The 21,272-nt window shown below is 40.2% G+C and overlaps 1 protein-coding gene across 7 annotated transcripts in view; it reads right to left on the reverse strand.

The window, feature by feature from the left end:
- The window catches only part of msh3 (mutS homolog 3 (E. coli)), a 153,436-nt gene that overhangs the window by 94,200 nt on the left and 37,964 nt on the right, over positions 1 to 21,272 (reverse strand). For all 7 annotated transcript variants that reach the window (XM_029716201.1, XM_029716199.1, XM_029716200.1 and 4 more), the window contains exon 14: positions 6,029 to 6,216. In XM_029716201.1, the coding sequence (XP_029572061.1) occupies positions 6,029 to 6,216 (188 nt within the window). The remainder of the gene's footprint in view (positions 1 to 6,028; positions 6,217 to 21,272) is intronic.

A 21,272-nucleotide genomic window follows, 5' to 3' on the forward strand; every position in this document is an offset into this window, starting at 1 on the left:
AAGTTACAGTGAAGATGAGGCCTCAGAGTCTGAATGTTCAAGAGGTGGACATTGAGGATGTCCAGGGAGAAGACATGGAAGCCTGAGAGGAAGAAAACCAAAGCTTTAGTTTTCTAGACTATACTTTACAGATGTCTGTTGAAACATTTTTGAGAGACGCGATGGATCATTGAGGATCATTCAATATTCCCTTTCTTTTGTTGTTCAGTGGAATCAATCTCATTTAATGAAAGTTCAATTCATAACTAAATGTAAATGTTTTATTTCTATTAGAAGGATTTAATCATTTGCAATTATGTCAACTTATGATAAGGTTAAATGTATATGTTTCGTCTCCATATCATATGGTAAATAAACCTCAGCAAAGAAATGTACTCCTCTCCTTGTAAACTGTATTTATTTTCAGCAAACTAACATGCGTAAATATTTGGATGAACATAACAAGATTCAACAACTGAGACATAAAACTGAACAAGTTCCACAGACATGTGACTAACATAAATGGAATAATGTTTCCATGAACAAAAGGGGGGGGTCAAAATCAAAAGTAACAGTCAGTATCTGGTGTGGCCACCAGCTGCATTAAGTACTGCAGTGCATCTCCTCCTCATGGACTGCACCAGATTTGCCAGTTCTTGCTGTGAGATGTTACCCCACTCTTCCACCAGATTTGCCAGTTCTTGCTGTGAGTTGTTACCCCACTCTTCCACCAAGGCACCTGCAAGTTCCCGGACATTTCTGAGGGGAATGGCCCTAGCCCTCACCCTCCGATCCAACAGGTCCCAGACGTGCTCAATGGGATTGAGATCCGGGCTCTTCGCTGGCCATGGCAGAACACTGACATTCCTGTCTTGAAAGAAATCACGCACAGAACAAGCAATATGGCTGGTGGCATTGTCATGTTGGAGGGTCATGTCAGGATGAGCCTGCAGGAAGGGTACCGCAGGATGTCTTCCCTGTAACGCACAGCATTGAGATTGCCTGCAATGACAACAAGCTCAGTCCGATGATGCTGTGACACACCGCCCCAGACCGTGACGGACCCTCCACCTCCAAATCGATCCCGCTCCAGAGTACAGGCCTCAGTGTAACGCTCATTCCTTCGGCAATAAACGCGAGTTCGACCATCACCCCTGGTGAGACAAAATCGCGACTCGTCAGTGAAGAGCACTTTTTGCCAGTCCTGTCTGGTCCAGCGACGGTGGGTTTGTGCCCATAGGCGACGTTGCTGCCGGTGATGTCTGGTGAGGACCTGCCTTACAACAGGGCATCTTTCTTTTGGTGTTTTTCAGAGTCAGTAGAAAGGCCTCTTTAGTGTCCTACGTTTTCATAACTGTGACCTTAATTGCCTACCTACCGTCTGTAAGCTGTTAGTGTCTTAACGACCGTTCCACGGGTGCATGTTCATTAATTGTTTATGGTTCATTGAACAAGCATGGGAAACAGTGTTTAAACTCTTTACAATGAAGATCTGTTAAGTTATTTGGATTTTTACATATTGTCTTTGAAAGACTGAGTTTAAATCCAATGCAAAAAACATCTACATTTAAATGGTATTAATATTAATGTGCATATATTCCCGTTAATTCCCATAGATTCCCGTTAATTTCCACGAAAATTTTCCACCTCTGAATATTCCCCAAAATGTGCAACCCTATGTATGAACAATGCTCCATCACATATTCTGTCTTCCTTTTGTGGTGATTTTTTTTGATAACTTTAATAGCAAATTAAGGGCAACAATTGATGCCAAAGCTCGTGTAAAGTTAGAGAAGGCCACGTCCAAACGGAAAGCCCCTTGGATGAGTGAGCAAACTAATAAATTAAAGAGAAAGTGCAGAAAGGCAGAGCAGAAGTTGCAGGGCCATTATGATATTCTGATATCAAGGCATTTAGAAATGCCAGGCGGGCTCATTTTTCTAACTTCATCATTAATAATCATAATAATAATAATAATAATAATAATAATGCAAGATTAATAATAAGACCTGATGATAAGTTTGATGATATGTGCCCTAGCATACCACGTAAAGGAACTATGAATTTATTTCCCTGGTTGACACAGACATGCTAAGGAAAGTGAAATATCAACTTAAGCCTTCTACCTGCCTTCTCGAGCCTATCCCCTCCTTCAAAACAGTTTTTAATTGCATATCTGAAAAAGTGCAAGCTATTGTTAATCACTCCCTGTTCACAGGTACTTTTCCCACTGCACTAAAAACTGCTATGGTGAAACCCCTTCTGAAGAAAAGTAATCTAGATGCTTTTCACTGCTACACAGACGATACCAAACTTTACATTTCTCTGTGTTAGAGCCGATTCGGACATATTTGTATAAAAAGACTGAACATACCGAGCTCCATGTACATTTGTGTAAATATATTAAATATGAATGTATATGATGAAATATTAGGTACGTACCTTTATGATTTATATTTACCTGATTGAGATATATTCATTTGTTGTTAGTGTAACTTAGTTTTTGGCCCCCCCTCTTGCCCATTCATTGTACTGTGGCAAGTGTGTTAGGATAAAGGCAGGAAGTTGGGCCTTCGGGGGAAGGGAGTCCTTGCTAGATGCGGGAGCGGTATAGTTTTTTGACCATACAGATATACAGACATAGAAACAGGTCATATGTATTTTCCATATCAAGTAATCTATGCTTTAAGTTGATTGGATAATCATTTTTTTGTTAGATATAAGAAGAATAAACATTTTTGTTGTACCATATCCCTGGACCTCACTGAATGTTTGGCTGTTTGGAAACGTTGAGTGTGGACTGTATGCATACCAAACAACCCCGCTTCAGGCTTGGGCAGTGGCTATGGTAAAGAGGAAAGGAAGCCACTACACTCTGTCACCAGTGGATTTAAGCTCCACAGATAAATTACACTGTATTCGTGATTTAAATACTTGGATGGCTCACAACCACCAGCTAAATCAAGACAAGACTGAGGTACAGTGCATTCGTAAAGTATTCGGACCCCTTGACTTTTTGCACATTTTGTTACGTTAGTCTTATTCTAAAATGGCTTGAAATTGCATTTTTCCCCTCATCAATCTACACACAATACCCCATAATGACAATGCAAAAACAGGTTGATAAATATTTGCAAAATAATTTAAAAAAAAAAAAAAAAAAATGGAAATGTTACATTTACATAAGTATTCAGACCCTTTACAAAGTACTCTGTTGCAGAACCTTTGGCATTGATTACAGCCTTGAGTTTCTGGGTATGATGATACAAGATTGGCACACCTGTGTTTGGGGATTTTCTCCCATTCTTCTCTGCATATCCTCAATTTCCTCAAGCTCTGTCAGGTTGGTTGTGGAGTGTTGCTGCACAGCCATTTTCAGGTCTCTCCAGAGATGTTCGATCGGGTTCAAGTCGGTGCTCTGTCTGGGCCACTCAAGGACATTGAGACTTGTCCCAAAGCCACTCTTGCATTGTCTTGGGTGTGTGTCTAAGGTCCTGAGCGCTCTGGAGCAGGTTTTCATCAAGGATCTCTCTGTACTTTGCTCCATTCATCTTTCCCTCGATCCTGACTAGTCTCCCAGTCCCTGCCGCTGAAAAACATCCCCACAGTATGATGCTGCCACCACCATGCTTCATCATAAGGATGGTGTCAGGTTTCCTCCAGAAGTTACGCTTGGCATTCAGGCCAAAGAGTTCAGTCTTGGTTTCATCAGACCATTCAACCTTGTTTCTCATGCTCTGAGTCCTGTAGGTGCATTTTGGCAAACTCCAAGCAGGCTATCATGTGCCTTTCACTGAGGAGTGGCTTCTGTCTGGCAACTCCACCATAAACGCCTGATTGGTGGAGTGCTGCAGAGATGGATGTCCTTCTGGAAGGTTCTCCCATCTCCACAGAGGAACTCTGGAGCTCTGTCAGAGTGACCATCGGGTTCTTGGTCACCTACCTGACCAAGACCCTTCTCCTCCGATTGCAAAGTTTGGCCGTGTGGCCAGCTCTCATTCTTACATTTAAGAATGATGGAGGCCACTGTGTTTTTGGGGACCTTCAATGCTGCAGAAATGTTTTGGTACCCTTCCCCAGATCTGTGCCTCGACACAATCCTGTCTCTGAGCTCTACGGCAATTCCTTCAACCTCATGGCTTGGTTTTTGCTCTGACATGCACTGTCAACTGCGGGACCTTATATAGACAGGTGTGTGCCTTTCCAAATCATGTTTAATCAATATAATGTACCACAGGTGGACTCCAATGAAGTTGTAGAAACATCTCAAGGATGATCAATGGAAACAGGATGCACCTGAGCTCAATTTCGAGTCTCATAGCAACGGGTCTGAGTACTTATGTAAATGTGATATTTCATTTTATTTATTTTTATTTCTAAGAATCTGTTTTGCTTTGTCACTATGGGGTATTGTGTGTAGATTGTTGCGGAACATGTTTTATTTAATCAATTTTGGAATAAGGCTGTAACGTAACAAATTGTGGAAAAAGTGAAGGAGTCTGAATACTTTTATTTGACAAGGCAAGTCAGTTAAGAACAAATTCTTATTTTTACAATGACCACCTACCCCGGACAAACTCTCCCCTAACCCGGACGACGCTGGGCCAATTGTGCGCCGCCCTATGGGTCTCCCGATCATGGCCGGTTGTGATATAGCCCAGGATCGAATCAGGGTCTGTAATGACACCTCTAGCACTGAGATGCAGTGCCTTAGACCGCTGCACCACTCGGGAGCCCATACTTTCCGAAGACACTGTACTTATTGTTGGAGCCAAAGCACAGAGAGAGAATCTGGTCGCACATTTTAATTCATGCTGCAGTACGGGTACTGACCAAGACCAGACAGAGAGCACACATAACACTGGTTTTTTAAAATAATCCACGATTGTGCACTCCAGTTCATGTTAGACATGCTTTAAAGTTATGTACCCAGTAGGTCCTTCAGGTCCTTTGGTACTGGCCTTTTAACTATCACAAAGCCTAGGACCAAGAGGCATGGAAAGGCAGCCTTTAGTTACTATGCCCCCAACCTCTGGAATAGCCTGCTAGAGAACCTGAGGTAGGACGAAACTGTGGGAATTTTTAAACACACCTTTTTAGCTTTGTTTTTCCTTAAGGTGCTTTTTAATCGTTCAGTTTCATTGTTATTATTTAGTTTTTTATCCTCTTATGTTTGTTGTGTAGTAACTATTTCAGTTTATATTTGCATTGTTTTATTTGTTTTTTCCTGTAAAGCACATTATGTTGCAGTCCATGTCTGAAATGTGCTGTATAAATAAAGACTGATTTGATTCTCCACTCAGATGAGAATTCACAAATGGACATTCTATCAGCAATAAGGGCTCTGTGTTGCTACTTTTCTCTGGTATTTTTCTCAGTGTAGCCCACTTTTCTCAAATAAAATGCAATATTAACTTTAAGCAATACATTAGGAAATGTAGCTGGCTACATTCTTTCTATGATAAACATTAGAAATATGATGGCCATGTAACAGTTTTGCAAAAAATACTTTTCATTGTCTGCTCATTTACTTGGGTGGCTGCCAGCCAAATAGCGTTGCACTTCTGTTGTCAGTTTCTGCTAAATGCGTTGTACTAATGTATTTTCTGTGAAGGAAAACTAAAGTTGCACGCCCCTGATCACTCTATTAAAGCAACAACAAAAAAAACACTTGCCTTTCAATATAAAATGTGGCACCTGTCAATACACAGCTGGACTCACCTGCTCCAGCTTTCTTTCGTTGTGCTATTTACAAACAAACACGTAACTGGCTCAAATGTTCTGGGGAACTACGGTAAGCTTCATAATGTAAAACACTGTGGCAGGTGAAATGATCAATGCGATCTGCTTTATTTCCTAACGTATTGCACAAGTTGACTGCATGTATTTACTTAAAAAGTAGCTACAAAGATTAAAATGTATTGAAAAACTTCAAAGACATAGTTTCAACGGTATTGAAAAACCATCCCGTGGCTATTTCCAAATACCCCAGTATACGGTATACCGCTCAAGCCTAACACACACATGCGCACACACTGTGTTGACTCACTTGGCTGCCTTCTCGTTGAGGACTTTGAGAAAGTTGTGAGCGGGAGCCAGCAGTTCAGGTGTGTCCAATAGGAGCCCTCGGAGCAGAGTGGAGCTGAGCTGTGATTGGATGGATGGGAGCAGAGCCTGTAGTTCGACCCCCAGCCGAGAAAGACTGCTGCTGATGAGATAGAACTCCTGGGTGGAACACTGGAACACACACATGCAAACACATGGGTCATTAGAATGCAATGTGTGTGTTTGATATTAAAACTCAATTCATCTTTCATATATTTCCCTGTGGTGAGGTAATATCATTGACATAACTAAGAATGTATAAATTAGATCATGGAATAAAACAAGAGTATGTGTGTGTGGGGAGAGAGATGGGATGCAAATTCCTCACTCTCATCGAATACTGTTATAACAGTTGTTAAGCCTAATTTACATCTTACGCTTCCGCACTGTTAGGTCGGCTCAAATGAAATTATGCGAATATCGAATGTCTGCTACCCTCCACACATGTACGCACGGACTTCCGAAATCTCTGTGTCCGCAGGACACTTTTCCTAGGTGGTGTGCGGACGTGGAACCCTGTGCGGAGATGTTCAATTGAAGCGGAAGGTGTAAAGTAGGTCTTAGGACACACACACTAACCTGTAAAGTAAGGAAGTAACCCTCCCTTTGAAACCAGCCTATGTGGCATCAAGATAAGTCAGAATCATTTACTCTAGTGTCAAAAGTCACTACAAAAGTGTAATAGATAATTTTGGTAATGAAGTTAATCTCGTCTAAAACAGAGTTTGGAACGTCAGTGCATCACAAGTAAATTAAGGTTGGGGTTACAATATGTGATAGAAAAATTACATATTTACCTGATTTGTTGGATATTTGACAATTATATACTTAACCTCTCTAGGGTAGGGGGCAGTATTTGCACGGCCGGATAAAAAACGTACCCGATTTAATCTGGTTATTATTACTGCCCAGAAACTAGAATATGCATATAATTGTTTGATTTGGATAGAAAACACCCTAAAGTTTCTAAAACTGTTTAAATGGTGTCTGTGAGTATAACAGAACTCATATGGCAGGCAAAAACCTGAGAAGATTCCTTACAGGAAGTGCCCTCTCTGACCATTTCTTGGCCTTCTACACTCTCTTTATTGAAAACTGAGGATCTCTGCTGTAACGTGATACTTCCTACGGCTCCCATAGGCTCTCAGAAGGCGGCAGCAGACGTGAATGATGACTTTTGCAGCCCATTGCTGAAAAACAGTAGCGCATTTTGGATAGTGGTCGATCAGAGAAACAATGAGACTGGCGCGTGCGTGCACGAGAAGAGTCCATTTTAGATTTTCTCCGGTCGGAATATTATCGCTTTTTTACGAGAAAAATAGCATAAAAATTTATTTTAAACAGCGTTTGACATGCTTCGAAGTACGGTAATGGAATATTTAGACATTTTTTGTCACGATACGCGCCGGCGTGTCACCCTTCGTTACCCTTCGGATAGTGTGTTGAACGCACGAACAAAACAGAGGATATTTGAACATAACTATGGATTATTTTGAACCAAACCAAGATTTGTTATTGAAGTAGAAGTCCTGGGAGTGGCATTCTGACGAAGAACAGCAAAGGTAATCCAATTTTTTCCTTATAGTAAATCTGAGTTTGGTGAGTGCCAAACTTGGTGGGTGTCAAAATAGCTAGCCGTGATGGCGGGCTATATACTCAGAATATTGCAAAATGTGCTTTCACCGAAAAGCTATTTTAAAATCGGACACCGCGATTGCATAAAGGAGTCTGTATCTATAATTCTTAAAATAATTATGTTTTTTGTCAACGTTATCGTGAGTAATATAGTAAATTCACCGGAAGTTTTCGGTGGGTATGCTAGTTCTGAACAAACATGCTAATGTAAAAAGCTGTTTTTTGATATAAATATGAACTTGATTGAACAAAACATGCATGTATTGTATAACATAATGTCCTAGGAGTGTCATCTGATGAAGATCATCAAAGGTAGTGCTGCAGTTAGCTGTGGTTTTGGTGACATATATGCTAGCTTGAAAATGGGTTTGTGATTATTTCTGGCTGGGTACTCTCCTGACATAATCTAATGTTTTGCTTTCGCTGTAAAGCCTTTTTGAAATCGGACCAATGTGGTTAGATAAAGGAGAGTCTTATCTTTAAAATGGTTGTAAAATAGTCATATGTTTGAGAAATTGAAATTATAGCATTAAGGTTTTTCGTATTTCGCGCCAGGCGCTACCATTGGATATTGGCGAGGCGTTCCAGGATAACCTTGCCCACTATATCAGATGAGCACAGAAATAGGCTAAACGCTCCCTTTACTCCTGAAAAGGTTTGGGAAACTATTAAGGCAATGCCTTCTGGCAAGGCACCTGGCCTAGACGGCCTTCCCGGCAGGGTTTCAACAAGAAATTCTGGTCTGAGATATGCCCCATCTTCATGCCTGCTCTAAATGATATGTTCAAAAGAGACATCATACCAGATTCTTGGAAAACTGCATCCATTAGCCTGATACTAATTAAAGACCCTGCACTCATTGTCTCTCTCGATTCCGAAAAGGCTTTCGATAGAGTTGAATGGAAATTATTGTATTAGAAAAAGTTAATCTGGGTGATCATTTTATTAATTTAGTAAAATGTATTTTTTACTGACCCATCAGCAGCCGTTAACACAAATGGTAAATGATCAGAAAGATTTAATATTGATAGGGGCTGTCGTCAAGGCTGCCCTTTATCTCCTGCTCTGTTCTCGTTAGTCATAGAACCACTGGCTGAGGCAATGAGGTCTAGTAATAACGTCAGGGGCATCTCTATGGGTGATGAAGAGCATAGAATTGTATTATTTGCTGATGATGTGCTTTATACATGTCTAAACCAGAGACCTCTGTCACTGCAGTAATGTACATCATATATGAATATAGTAACCTGTCAGGGTACAAAATTAATGTGGATAAATCCATGGCATTACCTTTGAATATCCCCTCTACAATCAACTTAGAAACAATATCTCCATTCCAATTGACTGAAACAGGCTTAAAATACTTGGGTATATATGTTACTCCAAGTCTTAAAGACCTGTTCACTTCAAATTATATACCTTTGCTCACAAAAATTAAACGGATCTGATTAACTGGTCTACCCTACCAACTCTCTTTTTGGCAGGATTAATGGCGTCAGGGTGAATATCCTTCCTTGGCTAAATATTTCTTCCAAAATATCCTGTCATCTATCTCAGTCCTTTTTTCTGAAAATAAATGTCAATTTATCAAAATATATCTGGAACAATGGAAACCTATAATCAAATTAACCAAACGAATTAAGCCTAGGAATTCAGGAGGGAAATCTTTGCCAATCTGCAACTATATTACAGGTCTCAGATCAAGCACATGATTAGTTGGTGCCTAGACAGACGCCGCTCACTTTGGGTTGGGATGGAATCAATAGCATGTCATCCAAGAGCATTAGCTTCCGTACCATTTATTAATAGCTTTGAAAAGATCCAGTCCTTACCTGACAATTTTACAACACATAATACACTCTTAGCTTGGAAAGATGCAAGGAGGCATCTGCAGATTCCAGACCATATATCACTCTGGTCACCGATTGCCCTTAATCCAGATTCCCCCGGAACCTACTTTACACCTGTCCGCCTTCACAGAATGTATTCCAATGCATCACAATTATGTTTCAAATGTAAACAGGATACTGGCACCTTCATGCACGTTTTTTGGTACTGTAGCAGAATCCAGTCTCATTGGAATGATATTCACTTACACATCCAGAAGATCTTGGGAAGACAATTTGAGTTTTCACCAAAGTCATATTTGCTCTACTTTGATTATAACGTTGTGTTTGATCCTGACAATGAACGTCTGTTCAATACCCTTGTTTACTTAGCCAAAAAAAATGCATATTGTTATTATGTTCCACACCTGAAGCACCATCTGTGAGAATGTGGCTCTCTCAAGCTTCTGCTATCCAACCTCTAGAGAACCTTACCTCTGATTTACACCAGAGGTCTGATACATTTTGGAAAATCTGGTCTCCATGTTATAATTGTGATGTTTGTATATATTTTTATGACAGCCTTTTTGTATAAGGTTTTGCTCTATGCTTATTCATTTTATCCTCACTCAATTTTGTTGTCTGTGTAACCCCTGTTAAAATAAACAACATTCTAATAAAAATATAACTACAAAAAGAATAAGAAACTACACTATGAAACCAAGATAAAAGAAATAAAAAATGATAGTAAAAAGCTTTGGAGCATCTTAAATGAAATTCTGGGAAAAAAAAGCCAAACTCAGCTCCATCATTCATTGAAACAGATGGCTCATTCATCAGAAAACCAACTGATATTGCCAACTACTTTAATGATTTTTCCATTGGCAAGATTAGCAAATGTAGGGATGACATGCCAGCAACAAATGCTGACACTACACATCCAAGTATACCTGACCAAATTATGAAAGAAAAGCATTGTAATCTTAAATTCCGTAACGTTAGTGTGGAATGACATGTCACAAGAGTATGACAACTTGGATGGAAAATTACCGAGGATAATAGCAGACGACATTGCCACATCTTCAATTTAAGCCTACTAGAAAGTGTGTGCCCTCGGGCTTGGAGGGAAGCAAAAGTCATTCCGCTACCTAAGAATAGTAAAGCCCCCTTTACTGGCTCAAATAGCCAACCAATCAGCCTGTAACCAACCCTTAAGTAAACTTTTGGAAAAGATTGTGTTTGACCAGATACAATCCTATTTTACAGTAAACAAATTGACAAACTTTAAGCATGCTTATAGAGAAGGACATTCAACGAGCACAGCACTTACACAAATGACTGATGATTGGCTGAGAGAAATTGATGAGAAAATGATTGTGGGGCTGTTTTGTTAGACTTCAGTGTGGCCTTTGACATTATCGATCATATTCTGCTGCTGGCAAAACGTATGTGTTATGGCTTACACACCCTGCTATATTGTAGATAACTCTTTATCTGTCTAACAGTACACAGAGGGTGTTATTTAATGGAAGCCTCTCCAACATAATCCAGGTAGAATCAGGAATTCCCCAAGACAGCTATCTAGGCCCATTCCTTTTTTCAATCTTTACTAATGAGGAAAGCCAGAGTGTATGTATGCGGATGACTCAACACTATACATGTCAGCTACTACAGCGACTGAAATGACTGCAACACTCAACAAAGAGTTGCAGTTAGTTTCAGAGTGGGTGGCAAGGAATAAGTTAGTCCTAAATATTTCTAAAACTAAAAGCATTGTATTTGGGACAAATCACTCAAGAAACCCTAAACCTCAACTAAGTATTGTAATAATATGGAAATTGAGCACGTTGATTGTCAATTGTCATGGTCAAAACATATTGATGCAACAGTAGCTAAGATGGGGAGAAGTATGTCCATGATAAGGCACTGCTCTACCGTCTTGACAGCACTATCAACAAGGCAGGTCCTACAGGCCCTAGTTTTGTCGCACCTGGACGACTGTTCAGTCATGTGGTCAGGTGCCACAAAAAAAGACTTAGGAAAATTGCAATTCGTTCAGATCAGGGCAGCACGGCTGGCCCTTGGATGTAAACAGAGAGCTAATATTAATAACATGCATGTCAATCTCTCCTGGCTCAAAGTGGAGGAGAGATTGACTTCATCACTGCTTGTATTTATGAGAGGTATTGACATGTTGAATCCACCAAGCCGTCTGTTTGAACTACTGGCGCACAGCTCGCACACCCATGCATACCCCACAAGAGGTCTCTTCACAGTCCCCAAGTCCAGAACAGACTATGGAAGGCTCACAGTACTAAATAGAGCCATGACTACATGGAACTCTATTCCACATGAAGTAACTCATGCAAGCAGTAACATTTTATAAAAAAAAAAAATTAAAAAAAAAAAAAAAACACCTTATGGAAAAGCGGGGACTGTGAAGCAACACAAACATAGGCACAGACACATGCATACACAATAGCATACACACTATACACTAGTGCCTTAGCAGCGGCTAATGGGGATCCATAATAAATACAAATAAACATCTACCTCTCAGCATAACATCTATGATTTGTCCTCTTTGAATAAACCTATTTTTCTCGCCCTGATTTACTTTGGGGTCTGTGTTATTGAAGAGTAACATCAACTGCTAGCACTTGGTGCCGGACCCAGATTACTTGGTTGTGACCACAACAAGGAAAACTCAACTGTGTGTTCATGCAGGGAAAGAGAGAGGGCGGAGCGCAAACCACAGATTCAACTCTTAATCTCCTGATGCTGGGTGAGTCTAGACCGATGTCATTTAAAAGAACCAAATCAGGTTAAAATTAGTGCATGCATTGAGTGATACGTATCTGTGATGTATAAGGTTTGAGTACTTTATTCTGTTACAGGGTTTAGTCGTTTATTTGCTCTGTTACAGATTTGTTAAATATATATTATAGGGGTTCAAGTCCTCTATTAAAAGGTTTGAGTCCTCAAAAGGCGTTATACAAATATATCAACACACACACACACACACACACACACACACACACACACACACACACACACACACACACACATATATATATATAATACAACTTTTGAAGGGCAGAACAGCTCCTCCGGATGTGAGCATGAAAAATATTTTAGTGATATGAAGAACCATTTCAAAGTAGACAAGTGTAGGCAAGAGATAAAGACATTCTGTCATTGTTGACAAAGATGGAATCTGTCTGATATACAAAAAGCTTGGGGGAAATACAGAGAATGTCTAACTTGATGACAAAAACAAGACGGTATTTAAAATTGTTAGGGATAGGGGGGCAGTATTCGGAATTTTGGATGACTGAGGTGTCCAAAGTAAACTGCCTGTTACTCAGGCCCAGCTAGGATATGCAAATTCATGGTAGTATTGGATAGAAAACACTCTAAAGTTTCTAAAACTGGTAAAAGTATGTCTGTGAGTATAACAGAACTGTTTTGGCAGGCGAAAACCAAGGACCAATTTTTTTTTCTGTGACCTTCCAGCCAATTCGAAGCTTAAGCTATTGAAACCAAAGATTTCCGCCTCCCAAATTGCAGTTCCTATGGCTTCCACTAGATGTCAACAGTCTATACATGGTTTCAGGCTTGTATTCTGAAAAACCAACGAGGAATAGTTGTTTATCCTCAGGAAGTCCCATGGCAAAACTACTCTCATGCGCGCATGACCGAGGGAGCACGCTGCGTTCTTTCCTTTCCTTTTGAAAATAGTTCGCTCTGTATGAAATATGATATTTTATTTAGATATTAGAGTACCTAATAATGAATTAGAGACGTTGTTTGATTTGTTTGGATAAACTTTACTGGTAACTTTTGGAACTCTTATGTCTGCATTCTGAACAGGTGGGATTACTGAACTTCAATGACGCCTACTAAACGGACTATTTGGGATATAAAAAGGAATTTATCGAACAAAACGACCATTCATTGTGTTCCTGGTACTCATGTGATTGCGATCAGAGGAAGATCTTCAAAGGTAGTCACTTATTTTATTGCTATTTGGGATTTTGTGACGCCTGTGCTTGTTTGGATAATATGCTGTTGTGGGGCGCTGACCTCAGATAATCAATGCTGTGCTTTCGCCGTAAAGCCTTCTGAAATCCGATGATGCTGAAGAATCATGTATGACACTTGTATTATCATGAAGGTTTAATATTACGTTTTCTGTATTTTGAATTTGGTGCTCTGCAATTTCACCAGATGTTGTCGAGGTGGGTCACTAGCGGGACCCCTGCGCCAGAAAGGTTTAACTGTATTAGCCAAAGTAAGGAAGGGATGAGAAATTATTTATTGATAACAGTGATAAGACATTGCAGAGAAATTCAACAATTACAGGCAAGGGTCGTAAAAACAGACTTGGCCCCAACATGTGGACCCTTTGTTCCCTCAATCTACCCTCACACTGAATTGCGGAAGGATGATCGAGTTTCAAGCATCTGGTCAGCATTGCCTGGTTTTGAGTCAATAGATACTGACAGCGGTGACGAACGATTGTCTTAGGCCAACCAGAACACAGGCTGTAAAAGGTAGTAAAGACAAACCTCCATTGACAGTAATCACACATAAATCAGCATCTCCATTACAGTTGGATGACATGGTCAAAAACTTTGAAACATCCACGAGACGTGGGTATGAAGACACGGGACCATTTGAAGCGTAATAAGAAACTCTACAATCTACATCCTTATGATAGGTTACAGTTATTATCCTTTGTTTTTAACAACTGTGAACATGGTGTACTTGAAGAACATGTTTATAGAGCTGTGGGTGGTGAGACCAAGATGTGGTCGATGGATGGAGGAGCCATGCATGTTTTCCTTAAGGGTCTGACCAATGCAACCACCAATTGGGGAGAGATAACCAAATGTGTTCAAAAACTGAAAGAACAGTTTGTTGAAATTGAAGAAAGGTTTAGAGCAGAGGTGGTAGACAGTGGGTTACCCAACATGGAAGATAAAGATGCACTCAATTCCTCCAAAAATGGGGCAATCACACATCAGCTGATGCAATCCATACATGACGATATGCGAAAAACTTTTGTTTCCACAACAACTGATTGGGAGAGAAAAAACTACGGCAACATCAGACAGGTCACAACTGGACAGAGACATCAATCAACATAATAAACCGTCTGTTATCAGAGTTGTGCAGGTTCTGAGTGAAACCAACAACATTATTCGTTTAGCAGAGAGAAACCTGATGTATGTCATGTTGCGGGATTTCTGGTCACTGGCAACGAGACAGTCGGAAAGAAAACGTGTTCTTATGAGGAATGGCCAAGAGAAGCAGGGTCTGTCTAGGGAAAATGGAAACAGGACAACAGCCCCAACGACACAATGCTGATGGAGAAATGTAAGAAGCTCTCTCCGGCTCAGCAGCAGAGTTTGCTGGATGCTGTGGAGGGAACCAATAGACCCCCTCTTAATGTAATTTGCCAAGGCAAGAAACTCTGAGCGCAGCCCTATCCACAAATCTGACAGTGGCTTCTGATTAATTAAATTTTGATGAGGCTCTCTTGATCAGATATCGGTAAGTGGACTGGAGGCAGGGAATGAAAGGGATAACGAATCCAGTTGTTTGTGTCACCCGTTTTGGGGAAAGTACCTGCGTAATTGCACACCCAGCTCACTCGGGTGCTTCGCTATATCACATTTGACATTGTCCGTAAGCTTGAGTTCATTTGCACACAAAAAACAATAATGGAAAGACCTGTGTGTTGTCCTTGTTAATGCAGACAGAAAAGAGCTCCAACTTCTTAATCATTCTGTCCCCCACATTGAATATAGTTATGGAGAGTCCCTGTAATCCTAGATTCAGATAATTCGGGCGAGAAAAACATCACCCAGATTGGCCAGTCGTGTGAGAAACTCGTTATCATGCAAGCGGTCAGACAACTGAAAATTATGGTCAGTAAAGAACTTTAAGCTTGTCTCTCAATTAAAAAAAGTGTGTCAATACTTTGCCCCTTGATAACCAGCGCACTTCTGTATGTTGTAAAAGCGTTACATGGTCGCTGCCCATATCATTGCATAATGCAGAAAATACACGAGATCAGGGGCCTTGCTTTTACAAAGCTAGGCATTTTCACTGTAGTATACAAACGCCTTTCAAGCTGTCAGACATTCCCTTGGCAGCAAAAGCTCTCGGTGGATGCTACAGTGTACCCAAGTGGCGTCGGGATCAACTGCTTGCACGCGCGTTACCACTCCACTATGTCTCCCTGTCATGGCTTTGTACCATCAGTAAAGATACCAACACATCTTGACCACCAAAGGTCTATGCGAAGCAGTAATTGTTTCAAAACATCTCCTGCCATGTCAATTATGCGTCGTGTGAAACAGTGTTGTTTGATGAAGTCATTGTCTGTATAGTTTTTTTGGCCTTTTCCCCCAGCATTGTCCCAGTCATATCCGCGGTAGCAGGAAGAATTAAGTCCCCCACAATAGTATGGGGCTTGCCTGTCCTAGCCACTCGGTAGCTCACCATATAAGACGCTTCTAGCTCCTTATTAATGGTATCTGTTGCTTTTATACATGTCTTACTTCTCAAAAGTCGTCTTTATTCTCGATCAAAAAACTCCCATGGTTTATTTTTCAAATGGTCATGTTCGTTCTAAATGTCAGCGCAAGAGTGACGGTTTCCCGCGAGAGAGTAACAGTTAATGTGATTGGATGTTATTATTTGACTATGCTACCTGTATTTGACATTGTGTTGTTATTTCGCTGAACACTAGATGGTTTAATTTTATTTTTGGCAGTGAAACGAGGCTACTCAGGTGAGAAAAAAACCCGTTGGAAAATATAAATGTACTGTTTGAAAATGTGAAGAATTGTTTGTTTTCTTTAACAATTTTTAAAAAAGAATGATATATATATATATATATATATATATATATAATATATATATTTTATTTATTTTTTTAATTTGTGAATCACATTTTTATTTGGCGTACCTCCGACAGCATTGCGCGTACCCCAGTTTGGAAATACCTGGCCTACGGTATTATGTAGTATACGGGCAACACATAACAAAACCACAGGGTTGAGTCTGTTTGAGGTCGCCACAGGTCGACCCATGTCACAACCAGGCACGTTAAATTTGAGAAAGCAGACGTTCACTTTATGAGTGACACAATGCTTAACTCTCTAATGCAGTAGGGGAAGCAGACAGACAAGTAAAAGAGGCATGGGGAATAACTCCAGAGGGGGAACATGATGTAGTGTAAAAAAATATGTAACAGACAGATTAGGGCCAAAATGGGAAGGTCCTTATCAAGTTTTGCTCATAATGAGGTCAGCAGTAAAAGTCCAGGGAAAATCACAATGGATACATGTCAATCATTGCAAGGTTGTCCATTTTGATGACAAAGCGGAGCCTGGAGAATAAAGAACTGATTAATTAGCAATTGGGGGCTAATCTCGGGTGAAGAAGCAACGTAAGATGATCAGAACCTGACAAGCTTATAGACCTTTCTTCTGAAACTTGTCAGTCTATTCTTGTTCTGAGAAATGAAGGCTATTCTATGCGAGAAATTGCCAAGAAACTGAAAATCTCGTACAACCCTATGTACTACTTACTCCCTTCACAGAACAGCCGCCAACTGGCTCTAACCAGAGGAGTGGGAGGCCCCGGTGTACAACTGAGCAAGAGGACCATTAGAGTGTCTAGTTTGAGAAACAGACGCCTCCCACAAGTCCTCAACTGGCAGCGTCATTAAGTAGTACCCGCAAAACACCAGTCTCAACATCAACAGGGAAGAGGCGACTACGGGATGCTGGCATTCTGGCCATTTTGAGCCTGTAATAGAACCCACAAATGCTATGCTCCAGATACTCAACTAGTCTAAAGAAGGCCAGTTTTATTGTTTTATTTAGGCCAGTTTTATTTAATGGGAAAAAAAGTAGCTTTTCTTTAAAAAACAATTACATTTCTAAGTGACCTCAAACTTTTGAAAGGTAGTGTATGTAAATGTTGTTATATTTGGGGGGGGGGGGTGGGTGGAGGGGTTAATAATACGTTTTAAAATAAATGTTTTCAAGAACAAACAAACAAACAACACCTCCAGCCTGCTCACCATTGGTCAACGATGGGGAGAACATAACTAGGAGGCTTGGTCTGACCTGTTCAAACTTCAACAGAGTATAGATTTGTACAGTTGAAGTGAGAAATGTACATACACTTGGGATGGAGACACATTTTTCAACCATCCCCAAATTTCTTGTTAACAAACTATAGTTTGGCAAATCGGTTAGGACACCTACTTTGTGCCTGACACATTGTTTACAGACAGATTATTTCACTGTATCACAATTCCAGTGGGTCAAAAGTGTACATACACTAAGTTGACTGTGCATTTAATCAGCTTGGAAAATTACATAAAATTATGTCATGGCTTTACCAGCTTCTGATAGGCTAATTGACATCATTTGAGTCAATTGGAGGTGTACCTGTGGATGTATTTCAAGGCCTACCTTCAAACTCAGTGCTTCTTTGCTTGACATCATGAGGAAATCAAAAGAAATCAGCCAAGACCTCAGAAAAACAAATTGTAGACCTCCACAAGTCTGGTTCATCCTTGAGAGCAATTTCCAAACGCCTGAAGGTACCACGTTCATCTGTACAAATAATAGTACGCAAGTATAAACACCATGGGACCACGCAGCCGTCATACCGCTCAGGAAGGAGACGCGTTCTGTTTCCTAGAGGTGCACGTACTTTGGTGCGAAAAGTGCAAATCAATCCCAGAACCACTGCAAGGGACCATGTGAAGATCCTGGAGGAAACAGGTACAAAAGTATCTGTATCCACAGTAAAACGTGTCATATATCGACATAACCTGAAAGGCCACTCAGCAAGGAAGAAGCCACTGGTCCAAAACCTCCAGAAAAAAAGCAAAGACTACAGTTTGCAACTGCACATGGGGAGAAAGATCGTACTTTTTGGAGAAATGTCCTCTGGTCTGATGAAACAAAAATATAACTGTTTGACCATAATGACCATTGTTATGTTCGGAGGAAAAAGGGGGAGGCTTGCAAGCCGAAGAACACCATCCCAACCGTGAAGCACTGGGGTGGCAGCATCATGTTGTGGGGGTGCTTTGCTGCAGAAGGGACGGGTGCATTTGTGGGCAGAACTGAAAAAGCGTGTGTGAGCAAGGAGGCTACAAACCTGACTCCGTTACACCAGGTCTGTCAGAGGAATGGGCCAAAAGTCACCCAACTTATTGTGGGAAGCGTGTGGAAGGCTACCCGAAACGTTTGACCCAAGGTAAACAATTTAAAAGGCAATGTTACCAAATACTAATTGAGTGTATGTAATCTTCTGAACCACTGGGAATGTGATGAAAGAAATAAAAGCTTAAATAAATTATTCTCTCTACTATTATTCTGACATTTCCCATTCTTAAAATAAAGTGGTGATCCTAACTGACCTAAGACAGGGAATTTTTACTAGGATTAAATGTCAGGAATTGTGAAAACTGAGTTTAAATGTATTTGGCTAAGGTGTATGTAAACTTCCGACTTCAACTGTATATCAGATTTCACCTTTTCATTCCATGTGTTACTGATGAACTCTGCCTCAACTCTGGCTACTTCTACAGATGGACGAGATGCTTTTGGTAGACGACAGCCTTGGTCCTTTGATTTGGAGACCATAATTGGGTAGGTTTTATCTGACCTGTTAAAACTTCAACATAGTACCCGTTTGTGTGTCAGATATTACCTATGATTTGGCGGGGATTGAATTCCCAACTTCCAATATCAGGGCGGCCACTCTAACCACAAGGGCACGGAGTTGGTCACACACTAACTGTGTTCAATCACACAGACGTTAAAAGCCAATCTACTCTTCAAATAAAACTCAACAAAGAGCAGCCCCATCTAAATCTATAACCACCCTTATCTGTCCACATGACATACAGGCCTTTAGAAAGTATTCACACCCCTTGACTTTTTCCACATTTTGTTGTGTTAACAAAGTGGGATTAAAATGGATTTAATTGTCATTTTTTTGTCAACAATCTACACAAAATACTCTGTCAAAATGGAAGAAAAATTATAATATTTTTAAACATTATGAAAAATAAGACACCAATAATATCTTGATTAGATAAGTATTCAATCCCGAGTCAATACATGTTAGAATCACCTTTGGCAGCAATTACAGCTGTGGCTCTTTCTGGGTAAGTCTCTTAGTGCTTTCACACCTGCATTGCGCAACATTTGCCCATTATTAATTTCAAAATTCTTCAGTATTACTTTAGTGCCTTGTTGCAAACAGGATGCATGTTTTGGCATATTTATTTTCTGTACGGGCTCCTTCTTGTCACTCTGTCAATTAGGTTAGTATGTGGAGAAACTACAATGTTGTTGATCCTTCCTCAGTTCCCTCTTATTACAGCCATTCAACTCTGTAACTGTTTTAAAGTTACCATTGGCCTCATTGTGAAATCCTTTGAGCGGTTTCCTTCCTCTCTGGCAACTGAGTTAGGAATTACTGTATCTTTTGTAGTGACCGGGTGTATTGATACACCACCCAAAGTCGAATTAATAACTTAAACATGCTCAAGGAATATTCTGTCTGCTTTCTGTATTTTTACCCATTTACCAACAGGTGCCTTTCTTTTGCAAAGCATTGGAAAACCGCTCTGGTCTTTGTGTGTTTGAAATTTCTTAGCTTGTCTGATAATTGTGTGTGTGGAGTACAGACATGAGGTTGTCATTCAAAAATCGTGTTAAACACTACTATTGCACACATGGAACTTATGTGACTTGTTAAGCACATTTTTATTCCTGAACGTATTTAGGCTTGCCATAACAAAGAGGTTGATTGCTTGACTCATTTTTTACTAATTGTATTATTCCACTTTGACATTATGGGGTATTGTGTGTAGTAGGCTAGTCACAAAAAATATATAAATGTAATCCATTTTTAAATTCAGGTTGTAACAACAAAATGTGGAAAAAGTCAAGGGGCGGAAATACTTTCTGAAGGCACTATGTTTTAAAAATATACTATTGTTAATCATTATAGATACCACAGTTTCATTGATTCAGTGACCTGTATGTCAGTGGTGTATTACTGTTATTGGAGGGATGTGGCGTTATAGATAATATTGACTCATATTGGCATTAAACAGGTCAGAGGGTTAATGAGTGTCACAGTTTTAATGGTTCTCTGGCTTTGGGTCGAGTGACATGGCTTTTATGGTCGAGAGCACACGAAGGCTTGCTACCATAACCATTCCATTTCCTCTCTCCATTATGAAAATAGAGAAGCAGACCATTACACAATCATCCATCTAAAGACTGCCAAAATATGACAATTAATGTGTATGTGTATGTGGTGTGTGTGTGTAAGGAGGGTGGAATAGTTTTAGAAAAAACTTCTAACCAATCACTGTGAGGATGAAACTTCAGCAGATTTTGAGGCAAGAGTACAAGCTGAGAAAATGATACTGTGGACAAGAGCAAGGTTTAGCATCAAATAAGCACATGCACACACTGATGAAGCTCTTGTCCTGACATTTGAGTGAAGCTTGTGGAAGGAAGGGACAATGTCATACTGGGAGGGTGGGAGATATGACAGTGAGGCAGAAAGAAAGAGGTGAAGCGAGAGGATTTGCTTCGCTCACAATCTGTCCGGGTGTGATAAGCCCTTTTTTGTATTGAGGGTCTATGAGAGAATATTGAATTA

The sequence above is a fragment of the Salmo trutta genome, chromosome 27 (genome assembly GCF_901001165.1).
Source record: "Salmo trutta chromosome 27, fSalTru1.1, whole genome shotgun sequence".
In the NCBI taxonomy this organism is placed as follows: Eukaryota; Metazoa; Chordata; class Actinopteri; order Salmoniformes; family Salmonidae; genus Salmo; species Salmo trutta.